The following is a 12615-nucleotide window of genomic DNA, read 5'->3' as shown; positions in this document are numbered from 1 at the left end:
GGGGGAGGTTGTTTCTCCTCACCTGCAGCTCGTCAACGCTCCCCTTGAGCGTGTTTCGCATCGCCTCGACGCTGTTAACGTCTAGGAAATCCATCAGGTTTTTCGCTTCCTCTCCGGGCGGGCGGAAGACGGGGTCGACCTTCGTCTCCCGCAACATGCGCATCGTGCCTTCGAGCTTCTCGTTGGCAGCATCGAGCGTGCGGAGGAGCTGGACGAACTCGCGGCGGCCGCGGTCGAGGGCACGTCCCATGCCGCGCCGGAGTTTCCTCAGCACCACCACTTCCTCATCGATCAGCCGGCGCAGGAACCCCGTCTGCGCGCCCAGAATGACCGACTCCTCGTGCATTTGGCGCGCGTGGGTTGTCAGGTCGTTGGCGCGGAGGACGAGGGCCATGGACGAGAGCGATTGCTTGGCGGCGAGGAGATGGCGGACGAGCACCTCGACCGGAACATGATCGACGTTGAACTCGGGCGACGGGGAATCATGGTATGATGTCGGCCGGGAGCGAGGCTCGGCCGACGAGGCTGCCCGGGGCATGGCCATGAACGCGGATCGTTGAGCGGAAGAGCTGCGCTACACTAAAAAAAAAAAAAAAAAGCATGGGTGCCGGCAAGTATACGGATTAGACGGGGCATGAGAACAGCAAGTGGACGATGGTTACCCTATACGCTACGTCATCTTGGCGGAGATGCAGGAAATGGCCAATGCAAGAAGACACTGCTGTCGGGGAGAAGCTTATCTGGATGCGAGGCTCGGGATTCGAGGTGAAATTCTGGGACAAGCTGACGCGAAGCCTCGCCAAAGCGGTTGGCTCCACCTGCCAGTATTCCGTACTTAAGCTACGAACAACTGCTGTGTGAGCTCCACTCTTGAAGAAACATTGAACGCCAGGTCAAACGAGGCCCGACGACCCATTCACCGACACTACCATGGCGCCTTCATCTTATCAATTTACCTAAGATTTTCTTTGCCAACATGCGCAAGACACGCATCTATCCGTCGTCACTCCATAGAGGCAAATGCGAACCGCACTTCGCTTTGCATGCGCCAGACTCAAGACGTGCGTTGACAGGTTAGCTGCGTCTTGCTCATGAGTCGGTTTCGGTTTGTCATTATTTATTAAGCCAAAGTAATCCACATAAATACGGATTACAAAAGCGTCCTCCCCCATCATTCTTCGTCTTTTCTTCAATTTTCCGCTAGTCCGAGTCGTCGATCGTCATCGCTTTTCTTCAGGACGCTGAACGCGCTAAACGGTCCCCAATTCAGTTAACTAGCACCGAGCCTACAATTTAGTTACTACGGGAGTTCGCTCCAGCAGCAGGATTACCCCGCGGATCGATAAGATAACACGCACCCCACCAAAAATTCAACGTTCCGCCCCCAAACGTCGCCGTCCTCAAACGATAGCTTTCTTTCTCCGACCTGCCCAGCTACATTATCCCCTTCATCCCATATCACACGAGTTCTTCTTCGGATGACCCTGGTTTCGTCCGTGCTCTACGATTTACGGAACGCTTTACAACTAGGTCACGACCATGACTGCTGCCGTCACTGACCCAACCGACGTCACCCCGCCCGACGCGGACTACTTGTACGAGGACGACGATGATGACCTGGAAGACATCTTCAACTCGGCCGACGAGCTCGACGACGATCTTTTGGAGAACCCTTCTGCCGACCTCACCAAGTCGTACAACCGTCAGCGCCAGATCCATGGCGCTGCCTCTCAGTCCGCCGCGGGCTTGCCGGCTTCCAATTCTCAGAAGCCCAAGGCCAACACGTTTGCGAGCATTGACGACCAAATCGCCGAGCTGTCCAAACATGCCGCGAAGATTCGCCTCGATAATGTCAAGCAAAACCAGGAGCGCGACAAGGACAAGGCGGACCGCGCTACCGCCGAGTTGGTGCTCGACCAGCGCACCCGCATGATTCTGCTTCAAATGATCAACCGCGGCGTCGTAAACGAGATTCACGGCGCCATCAGCACCGGTAAGGAGGCCAACGTCTACGGCGCCGTCCTGTACCCGGATGGCGGCGGCGAGCCTGTTCAGCGTGCTGTCAAGATCTACAAGACGGCCATCCTGGTCTTCAAAGACCGCGAACGCTACATCACGGGAGAGCACCGATTCAAGGCCGGTGCCGAGAAGGGAAACAACCGCAAGATGGTCAAGCTCTGGGCCGAGAAGGAGTTCCGCAACCTGCGGCGGCTGCACGCAGCCGGTATCGCCTGTCCCGAGCCGCTCATGCTCAAGTTGCACGTGCTGGTGATGGAGTTCCTGGGCGACAAGCGCGGCTACGCATACCCGCGTCTGCGAGATGCGCGGTTCACCGGCGACGATGTCGACGAGCGGTGGCGGAAGCTCTACGTCCAGCTTTTGGGCATCATGCGCCGTCTGTACCAGGTGTGCAGCCTGGTGCACGCCGATCTGAGCGAGTACAACATCCTCTACCACGACAACCGGCTCTACGTCATCGACGTGTCCCAGTCGGTCGAGCACGACCATCCGCGGGCTCTCGAATTCTTGCGCATGGACATCAAGAACGTGGGCGACTTCTTCCGACGGCAGGGCGTCGACACGCTGCAGGACCGCACCATCTTCAACTTCATCACCGCTCCGGACGGCCCCGTCGATGAGCCAGAGATGGCAACGGCCATTGAGCATCTGTACGAGGTCCGGCCCCCCGTGGCGGATACTGCCGAGGCCGCCGCGGAGCTCGAGGTCGACAACGAGGTGTTCCGCAACCAGTACATCCCTCAATCCTTGGACGAGGTGTATGACATTGAGAAAGATGCCACTAAGAAGGTGGATGAGTTGGTGTATAGGCACATGCTGGCGGACAGCGTCGTCCGTAAGAACGAAGATGAGGAGGAGGCCGAGAGCTCCGACGCGAGCTCCGACGCGGGCTCGGACGACGGCGCTGCTCTGAGCGATGGGAACTCCGGCGACGAGAACTCCGGCGACGAGGATGAGAGCCGGTTTGAGAAGAGGAGGCCAAGGGGGAGGAAGTTCGAGGACAAGGAAGAAAAGAGAGAGCACAAGCGGTTAGTCAAGGAGGAGAGGCGGGAGAAGAGGAAAACGAAGATGCCGAAAGCCGTCAAGAAGAGACTCGTGGCTACCACGGCGAGGAAGAAGAAGTGATGGGTAGCACCTGTCGTCTCCGGCTGCGGAAGATATCGATGATATAGACGGCGGCGCACAACCGGATGATGAAAGCTGAACGCTGCTGGGGAGGATCCGGGCCATTGGAGCGTTTTGTCCCTACGGACTGAACCCCTGGCCATGGTCTTCCGATGGGCAGGTCCGAGCAAGCCAACGGGGCTGGCGATGACGACCAAAGAGAGCACTGACGGTTGTGTGCCAAGCCAGGGATATATATAGGTGGCTTTTCCTATTAGACATGGTATCTATCTATTACTTTTTTCCTTATACGGGGTGTGCTCTATATAAAGATACCGTGTTTAGCAGCGCTGGTAGGCAATGAAGCGAAGCTTGAGGTTTTTTAGATAAATTCTCGACTCACGGTTATGAGTTGCAGTTGTAATTCAAGGTCCAGTTCCCATGCACGGAGCCATTGTAGTGAAGTCGCGGTACGATCAGCGTAGTATTTATCTCATGAACTTGGTCTTCAATGACATGTTCGCTTTAATAAGTCAATTCATTGTCAGAAGGGACTAAGCTTCTAGGGGACTGGCCACAAGCAATATATGCCACTTTACATGCTTATCAGCGTACAGATCATCTCCTTTGTCTATTTAGTTTGCTCTTTCTCTCCTTTGTAGATAGCTTAACAAGGCACTCTTTCTGTTCCTTCCTTGCCACTACTCTTAACGCCTCCCACACGCTTATTCGAGCTCGTAACTGCGTTCGGAAGTTAATAATTAGGGCAGCAATCTGTTCTCACAGGTGCTAGTATGATTACTATGGCCAACAAATCCTTCCAGAGCCTGGTTCTAAACAGATTTCGCGGCAATTTGTTTTATGTATTATGTTCCAGAAGGAGGTTGCCCCCCTGACATAGGCGCTGCCTAGAGGGCGACATAACTGTTGGACCTCCACCCGCTCGCCATCGTGCCGCTTGCGCTGCGGAAGTACAGGACGAGCCGCGCGTCGGGGATCTCCTTGAGCAGACCGAAGTTGACAGTCTCCTTGAAGAGCTCGTTTGGACTTACCCCTGCTTGCTGAGCCAGCAAGGCGTCCTGGTTGGCTAGATAGGAGCCGAGAGGGAGAATGCCCACGCGTCCAGGCTCTCCCTGTCGCCGGAGGGCATGTAGAAAGGGGTGATGACCTGACGCTGGGCGAACCAAAACTGCTCCGGCATGTTAAGGTCCGTGAACCAGGTGAGCATGAATTCGTGCTATTATAGCATGCCATTGGAGAGGAGAAATAATCGACATCAGGCTGAACTGGCTGAGATAGACGGCGAAGGGGAAACCAACGCTAGGCTCAAGACCAAGCTTGCTGAACGCAGGTCAGTGCGCTCCATGTTTTGCGTGACTTATTGAAACCAATCTCTCATTACAGCCCAGTGATGGTGTCGCCGCAGTCCGCTACTCAGCGGAACTCAAAGTTGCATGCTCATTGTCTCGCACGTTGGTTCTTGTCTAGGGCTGCCGGAGATGAGGGTCGAGATCGAGGTCGTCATGCATGCGCCGCGGCAATGAAAAGGGAAAATAGAGCTTTTGTTGACTACTACGGTCGAAAAAAAAAGTTGTCAGCGGATGTTGTCGAGTCCGTGTGGAGAGTAATTAAATTAAAGACTGCGGGTCGACCCGGCCCAGGTGACGTTATCTTTGATAGCGAATTCGAGAACTTCTAGAAACTCTAACAGGTTCCATAAAGGAGATCGCTCGCGTTATTATGGGCTTCTTTGCAAGCAGAGTGGGAAACTCAATTGGGATGTTGTGGCCAATCAAGTCACCGAATATTTGCTGTCAATATTGCGAGATGCGGTTTGAAGCCTTTCCTCTCTATAGGCAAAATCTGAGGATTAGGAAGCCGCGTCATCCAGAGTTTCTCTATTGGGAAAGAGGAATAGGGATTGAAACGCGTTGTTTCCAGCTACTGTCTTGGATATGCCTACCGAGCAGGCACTCGGGTTAACGTTCCTACAATAGATTCCTTGCAAGGCAGCCAGCTCCACATGTGGTACCCCTGAAATGTTTTATTGGGGCGTGTTGCGTGGCTCGTACAGTACGTACACTACGTAGTTTAGGGAGGGAGTTAACCCTGATCGGCTAGGATTCAATCGAATGAGGGATGTCTGTCAGTCCTACAAATGACAGTCAACTACCTGCGATCACAGAATTGCGCTGCTCCTCTTCCAGTCTAATAATATCTTGGATTCCGACACCGAGATATTTTTCAGCCCATACATACGACCGAACTTAGCGCAACAGCACTGTAGCACCCCTAGTAACCTGCAACTTTCGTGCACCATCCAATCACGCCAGTAGCCGCGCCGGACTTGTGCTGAAATGAGATGGCGGAAACCCCGCGACGGCACTGTTGGGAATGCCTCAGGCGCTGCGTTGTTTGCGATTCAACTAGACCGGCATGCAACAGGTGCGCAGCAACCGGATATCCGTGCCCCGGATACGGCGACGTGAAGCCAACGCGCCTAGTGTGGCTCGCGCCTGGAAAGGTAAAATCTCGTACGCGAAGGAGAAAAGAGGCCACGACTGTGTCCGCCAAACCCAACGAGCCCCGTGATTACCGACAGCCGACGGATTCGGATCCACAAACATCCACGCCGGCGTTATTCGATCCCTCCGACGCGATACGCATCTTCCTCTCCCGCTTCGGTGTCTACACGGACGCCGACGCCCTTGTTCAGGGGGCCGAGTACTGCAAGTTCCCTTTGATGAAGCCCGTAGTTTCCATACATTGCATGCCATGCTGACGCGGCCCGAACAGTCAATGGTTGTATTTACCAAGACCTATGTCCTATCCTACAACTCGGGGACAATCCAGCCATATATCGCATATCGTCTGCCCTTGTTCGCGAATCGGTTTCGCTCCCAGACTACATACGCCATGGAATGCTTTGTATGATCCTCAGTCACCGGATGAATCGTACCGCCGACGACTTTGGAGGAAACCACAGGGTTTTAACCGAGAGGTTCTACACGCATCGAGGCACCGCCATCCGCTCCCTCAGAGTGTCTTTGAACCACGAGAGCCATTGCTTCTTGAACGATGTTGTCATTGCCGGGATCGTAACGCTCTTGCTCGTCGATGTGAGCGCCCACCCCCTTTCGTTGTCGATGCCTAAGCTCATCCTTCTTTTCCACACAGCTTCAGCAGGGCGCTTCCCTCAACTGGAGGCCTCACGTAGATGGAGCCATCAAGCTGGTCCAACTACGCGGCGGATTTGCTTCCATGGCCACTTGCAAAACTCTGGGGCCGCAGCTTCTGATCCTCTTCTTGTAAATGCATCCTTTCCCATCCTTCTCCCCATCCTCCGAGTCTGTTTGACCAACCATGGACGGTTGGACAAGTCGGAAGCGCAGAGTTTGATGCTAACTTCAAAACCCATCCTGCAGCGTGGCAGTGATCGGCAACACCACGTGCCCCGCCTCCGACCTCTCCATGACCCAAGCACACCTGGCAGCGCTCGACGTCGTTCAGCAGCTGTCCAGAACGGCCGCCGTTCCGTTCCAGATGTGTCCCGCCCCGCTATTTGCGGAGATCATCAAGATCAACCACCTCCGGCACCGGGCCGCAAAGTACGCCAGCCGGGGACTCGTCGTGCCGCGCGAGATGGCGCAGGAAGCACTGGAGACGCTCGAGCGGGTCCGCGCCTTCTCGCCGGACCACTGGGCCAGCACCAAGCCGCGCTCCCGACCGGACTGGGCACTGATCGGCCACATCTACCACGCGGCCGTGGCGCTGTACTGGGCCTCCTCCCTGCAGAGCCTCTCCGTCCTGCAGGCCGCGGCTCCTCCGCCCCTCTGCGCCACCGCCCAGGCCCGGCTGCTCCAGGGCCTGCTCGTGCGCGCCCTCGCGTGTCCGCATCTCAGACACTTCATCCTCTGGCCGCTCGTGGTGCTGGGCGTGCAAGCGGCAGGCGAGGGCGGCGCGGCCGCGCGGGATTTCGTCGCGACCGAGCTGCCCTCGCTGGCGCGGTCCGGCGGCACCCGCGCGCCGCTCACGGCGAGGCGCGTGCTGGAGCGGTTCTGGGCCTCGGGCGAGACGCGGTGGGATGCGTGCTTCGACCGGCCGTACGCCTTCGTCATGCAGATCGCGGCGGACACGAGCCGGATCGTGAGCGGCCACGGGGTGGTCGTGGCATGTGATTAATTAATTAGCCTCGATGCTCGTATGATCTTGTTCCTATTATCCCAGTCTCGGCGCTCTCTGAGTTGGGGAGTTGGGATGAGAAGGCAACGTGTTTGCAGTGCACAAATATATAACGGGTCGCTTACTTCGTTCTTGTGGCCGAACTTGCAGGCGCATATAACAAACAGGGGGGAAACTTCGGAGCTACTCTTAGTTACGGTATCACCTTTCCAACAGTCGGTAATACGCTCGTTAAATTCATGGCGAAGAGCGACAAAGAACAAGATTGGGTAATTAGCCAAAGAATCCAGAACAATTTCTTCAACCAAGACCCTTCCACAAGCGTCTTCCCCTTTCTCTTCTCCTTTCTCTGCTTTAGTTCTCTCCTCATGGATTAACATTGTATTACAGCAGGGCACCGATCCACAATTCACCTGGTCGATTCGGTTAGAACCTGGTGCCTCCAACTCACAGCATGGTAAAAATCCCCGGCCAGTTCAGGGAACACGCCTGCTACTGGGCGGGTACTCGCTCAGTTCCTGCATGCGGTGGTGGCCACCCTTGGTCTTGTTGCGGAACAGGATGCCAAAGGTCAGCACATGGGCCGTCTTGGCCAGCAGGGGCCTCGAGTCTTCCTCCCTCTCGCCCGTCACCTCGGTCCCGTCCTCGGCCAGGTAGACGTGGTTCTCGCGCGGCAGAAGGCGGCCGGGGTGCCAGATGTTCCAGAGCCCCGAGTTGAGCAGCATCAGGGTCGCCTCGAAGACGTAGAAGTAGGCCTCGTGGCGCAGCAGCGGGCTGAGTCGCCTCAGGGCCTCCATGTCGTCGAAGTCGACCTCGGTGTTGCCCGTGTGCTCGACTAGCCGGTAGACGCACCGCGCAAAGATGAGCACCATGCTCGCGTACAAGACAAGAAGCGTGGTCCGGACGGCGCGGGAGCCGAGGCGGGCGCGGGCGAAGCGGACCTGGAAGAGGCCGGCCAAGGCGACGAATGCGGCAATGATGACGACCTGTATCGAGATGGCGGCGATGGTCATGTTCTTTCCGAACGACTGCGAGTTTCCGGACGGGTTCACGGCCAGGGAGACGCCCACGGCGTTGAGCGCCTCCACGGCGGCCATCAGCCCGCCGAACGTGGCCAGGACGCGGTTGGCCGGCAAAGGGGCGCAGTAGGGAACGTAGTAGAACACGCGGCCGAGGACGTGGTAGTTGGAGAGCTCGAGGAGGGGGCTGGAAGGTATGCTGTGTTAGCGCAAATAGAAAGAAATGCAGGATTCGGAAAGTAAGAGGGTGAAAGACAAAGCAGCGACAGCGGGAGAGCTTTAGGATAGGAATGCAGCACTTACGGGCAGACATAGATGAGCACCTGGCTAACGATGAAGATAATGAGGGGCGTTTTGTCCGTAGGACTGTACAGATAGTTGTACGCTCCCCATTCTCGAAGCGCGTATCCGATTGTAAAAAAGAGAGCGCAGAGCGAGTGCAGCCACATCAACTTCCACGCTTTGTGACGAAAACACTGCCATATGTGGAAGATAGCCGATACTCCATAGGCGATTGCGAAAAATACCGGCGCTCCTTTGTTGGGAGCGTAGACGTACAGACTCCACAAAACTGCGTCGTGTTAGCATGGTGCCGCTGACGGTGCAGCAGTTTTGGTTGCTCGTAAAGATTTTGGCATCGATATCTCACCTGGCTCTCCGGAAGGTGCCATTTTGAGGCCTCAAGGCTACTTCACGGGTTTCTAAGTCTCAAACAGCACCCAAATCACATGCAATCTTCTCGATCTAGAGTGACACACTCTCACAGTGGCGGCGGGTGAAGGCACAAGACCCTCGAGGTTGTGGAAAGAAATCTTTCGCCGTTCAACCATGTTGGGCTCCATGGCATTATAATAATTCCGGATCCCAAGAAGGACGTCCCTTTCACGCAAACTGTCTTCAGGGGCTCTGAGCAAAGTTGATTCACTTCGGCGGCCAACGGACCTCTCTGCCATTGAAACTTGCCAGACGCGTCAGAAGCATGGCAACTATTCCCAGATAGGATAATACTCTTGCCAAGAAGACCAAGACAGTGGAGCTGGGTTGATCGCCCCCCACAAGGAGCTTTGACAGGGCTGAAGGCTCGCTGGGGGTTCCGGGGCGGGCCGAGCGCTGCCAAGCCGCTGGAAGCCCACCAGCTACGGATTAATTAATTATTTCGGGTGGGTTGGCCACCGCCGCCAGCACTTCATCAAGGAGACTACGAACCTCGGGGCGCCGTTCAATTCACATCATTGTATGGCTGTAGAAGAGCCAAAATTCATACTTCAAACTTCCAAGGACGCCATATCCAGTCCTGGTTCCCTTTCAAAGCCGCAAGGACGCAATTTCAGGCGAGTCCGCTTCCTAATTAAGTGGACCGTTGGGAATCAAAAGTTGGAAAAGTTTCTTTGGACGCCCACGTGCGCTGAGAATCAGTTATAGATCGTTAGTGAGATTCTGCCTCCATACTCGTCCATCCTCGGAGATCTCCATCGGAAGGCTCTTGCCCTCCTAAGTCTCAGCGAAGCCATTTTCTCGGCGCCTAACCCAGTTCTACAACACTCCGTTGACCATCTGCGCGACGATAGGGAATCTACACCGGCCCTGGACAGCCTGTACCACGATAGTCATTACAAGAACTTATTCATTCCAGCACAGGAAGTTGCTGCCACAATTGGAGGCAAGACTGCCGGTAAACGACCCACCGGAATGGGCAGATAATTACCTTACGCAGCATTAATTATACGGCATTAGCAATACCACGACACCACCGGCCGCTTGGAACAGTTTCACACGGTTCACAAGTGTATATCCAACCCCCCCGCTGAGCTTCCGGAACGAATCTCATCCATACCTTCCTGAATGTATAGGGGGCATAGGAGGTTAGCAAAACGAGGTAATCCAGATCCGTTCCGGCTACGGCCGTGACAGCGGCCGACTTGTCCACTGCGTAGGCTTTCAGTAATCTCCCTTGGGAAGCAATTTGGTGACCAGTGTGTGCTTGCGGGCAGATATGGGCAACATGTATATGGAATCATCGACCATCGTGTCCTCCTTTTGCTGGTGGAGAGTACCGACGACCTGATCCAGCCTACCCGGCGGAGGCCAGCGCCGCATCGGTAATAAGCCCAGCCACTCGCTAATTACACACCAGTTTTTTGAAGAGCTTGACAAACCTCATTAGGGACGAAAGGTGTGCGACGCGCGCGCGTAATTTCGCGGAAGGTTGGCTTATGGCGGCGATCGCGAAGGTCTGCTTTTCATGAACTGGCCTCGACAGGGACACGATGCAGTATCTCGGCGAGCAGGCCTTTTATATCTTCGACCTGGATTCCAACTTCAGTGTTCTGAGGAGAAGCTCTAACACCTTTGGAAAACGCCCAGTAATTAGACAATCTTTCGCGCGCCGCACGCCGTAATGCACGTGGCATACGTGGCCACGCCAACAAGTTGACCGAGTACTCAATGGGATGGTGGCGGGGAGATTCTGGCTTAGAAGTTGTCAGTGTTGATGGCTGCAAATGGACGCGACGAATCAGAACAGCTCTGGGCACGCTCTCCTAGCTCAACACGGTCTGAGCTAACCCGTGAGCAATCATTTAATGTTCAACCTGCATCCTTGAATGCGAAGGCGTACATTTATAATTAGGGCATATAGCCTGCGCCCTATATCTACCGGCGTAGGAGGAGAGATGGTGGGATTCGGTTGGCTCTCTAACTAGGTATGTTAAGTTCTAATTATCAATGTGCTCGCCACTCCAAACTGCATCATCACACACAAACTCAACTTTCCCAGCCCTCACTCTTCGAACTTCGTGGTTTTGATTCATTTTATTGGACATCAGATACCAAAGTTTAAGAGACTGGCCCAAGACTGGCATGCAGATAACCCATTTCAAACGACCGGCTATTGGAGTTTTCCATTAAGATTCCTAAGCATCGCAACCCCCATGCGGAAGGGAAATACCTTCTAGTCATGCTGACTCGTATTAATTGACCATTCAGTTCCCACTGCAGTTTTCTGTGACTTGCCAGGCAGGAACGATTTGCTACAACCTTCTACAGAGAGTTTCCTAAACCCGGCTGGCGTCGGGCTTCACCCCGCACAGCTTTCCCTCAAAGTGCAGCACTGATGGAGGACTCGTCGCCAACGTATATACCGCTAACTCCGCGAAGACCCCGCACCCGTATTGGGCTCGGTACCGCAACCTGATTAAACCTATCTCATTACCTCGTTGAGGAGTTAGCTACCGAAGGTTTCTTCCTTACCAGACAGACGGGTCTCCCCAAGACACAGAAGAGTACAGTCCTACAGACTGAACTAAAAAGTTCTACTGAAGTTGGACAGCGTAGTACGAGGAGGTGGGCCCATGGAAATGCAGAACAGCAACGCATCAGGTGTTGAGCACCTTACCTGCCTGCCTGCCCCTATGCATGTTAGGCCCTAGGTACCTTTGGGAGGCGTAAGGCATGTGTGTCATACCTGGCCCTGCATATTCCCTTCGCCCCCAACCTCTGCGGAAAGTGTTGCTAATGAGGGCGTGCAACACAAAGAAACTGAACCATGTCATTACCTACATTTGAGCCGTAACATCGGCGCGACTCCAGGCTTTGTCAGCATCGGCGTTAATGACTTCGGCCGTCCGTTGCCGATGACTCGTGGGTTTTCAAAGATCGAATAGACAGGTACCAGAGCACTTTGAAATGCACAGTACCGAAATTGTGTCGATTTGGCTTCAAAAAAGACTTTACGGGCGGTACACGCCTCGAATCGACATAACAGGAAAAGAGGTTGGGAGGAACGTATGAGAAGCTGTTCATGCGTCTCTAATTACTGTGTAGTGTGCTCATGCACAACACTGCGGCCCGAGCAAGCAGTTTAGTACTAAAATGGAATTGCCCTATGCTGCAGACAGTAACTTGAAGTGCTAATGGTATCTACACCCAGTACACAACAATTGGGTTGCTCCAGGGACGCTTGCTGAAGGCTCACCACACCATTGTTACAAAATGCTACGGTGCCTTTTCCGGGCCGGGCAACTCTTCGGCCAATGACTGAACGACCAAGAACGGGAGCTCGTACCCGATCGGGCTTTGCTGACTCCGGAACCCCGTGTCGAACAAGAAGGGATCCGCGGGGCCCCATTCCGCCTCGAACACTGAGAACCTTCCAGATTTTCTCGCTTGTGGTTCGCCCCGATCATGTCGGAGCCGTACTTGCACATAATTACAGAGTAATGCAAAGTAATGCAGAGTATGCACGCAGGACTTGCCCTAGGATATCAAAATGTACTGTACCTAAGGTACGGTG

General features: G+C 54.7%; 5 protein-coding genes across 5 annotated transcripts; 2 read left to right on the top strand and 3 right to left on the bottom strand.

The window, feature by feature from the left end:
- Nucleotides 1-22: 22 nt before the first annotated feature.
- Nucleotides 23-544, bottom strand: P884DRAFT_299869 (autophagy protein Apg17-domain-containing protein; the record flags this gene model as incomplete). Its single annotated transcript, XM_069444718.1, has 1 exon — nt 23-544. A coding segment is annotated over one exon (522 nt), but the record flags the coding sequence as incomplete, so codon positions are not given.
- Nucleotides 545-1539: 995 nt separating this feature from the next.
- On the top strand, nt 1540-3144 carry P884DRAFT_269850 (RIO1 family-domain-containing protein; the record flags this gene model as incomplete). The annotated part of the gene is made up of 1 exon (XM_069442301.1): nt 1540-3144. The coding sequence occupies one exon, from the start codon at nt 1540-1542 to the stop codon at nt 3142-3144; it is 1605 nt and encodes a 534-aa protein (XP_069297657.1).
- An 887-nt stretch (nt 3145-4031) lies between these two features.
- Nucleotides 4032-4324, bottom strand: P884DRAFT_299867 (uncharacterized protein; the record flags this gene model as incomplete). The annotated part of the gene is made up of 2 exons (XM_069444717.1): nt 4032-4170; nt 4242-4324. 2 exons carry the CDS (start codon nt 4322-4324, stop codon nt 4032-4034), a joined length of 222 nt encoding a protein of 73 aa, XP_069297656.1.
- A 1161-nt stretch (nt 4325-5485) lies between these two features.
- P884DRAFT_307507 (uncharacterized protein) lies at nt 5486-7679 on the top strand (the record flags this gene model as incomplete). The annotated part of the gene is made up of 4 exons (XM_069445135.1): nt 5486-5856; nt 5880-6051; nt 6301-6431; nt 6549-7679. 4 exons carry the CDS (start codon nt 5486-5488, stop codon nt 7303-7305), a joined length of 1431 nt encoding a protein of 476 aa, XP_069297655.1. The 3' UTR covers nt 7306-7679.
- On the bottom strand, nt 7567-9152 carry P884DRAFT_243597 (uncharacterized protein). The gene is made up of 3 exons (XM_069440328.1): nt 8974-9152; nt 8628-8895; nt 7567-8511 (listed from the first exon to the last, which is right to left on the bottom strand). The coding sequence occupies exons 1-3, from the start codon at nt 8993-8995 to the stop codon at nt 7782-7784; spliced, it is 1020 nt and encodes a 339-aa protein (XP_069297654.1). The 5' UTR covers nt 8996-9152; the 3' UTR covers nt 7567-7781.
- Between the last annotated feature and the right edge of the window lie 3463 nt (nt 9153-12615).

Source organism: Thermothelomyces heterothallicus (genome assembly GCF_042370625.1).
Source record: "Thermothelomyces heterothallicus CBS 202.75 unplaced genomic scaffold P884_scaffold_11, whole genome shotgun sequence".
In the NCBI taxonomy this organism is placed as follows: Eukaryota; Fungi; Ascomycota; class Sordariomycetes; order Sordariales; family Chaetomiaceae; genus Thermothelomyces; species Thermothelomyces heterothallicus.
Note: the sequence above shows the minus strand (reverse complement) of the source record. Positions and strands in the feature narration are given on the sequence as shown.

Bases quoted from the DNA above. Each gene is read 5' to 3' on its own strand.
- P884DRAFT_243597 (XM_069440328.1), bottom strand. From the start codon at position 8,995: ATGGCACCTTCCGGAGAGCCAG. The intron at 8,896-8,973 runs GTGAGATATCGA...AACACGACGCAG, and splicing joins GGCACCTTCCGGAGAGCCAG to TTTTGTGGAGTCTGTACGTC. The intron at 8,512-8,627 runs GTAAGTGCTGCA...CATACCTTCCAG, and splicing joins GTGCTCATCTATGTCTGCCC to CCCCCTCCTCGAGCTCTCCA.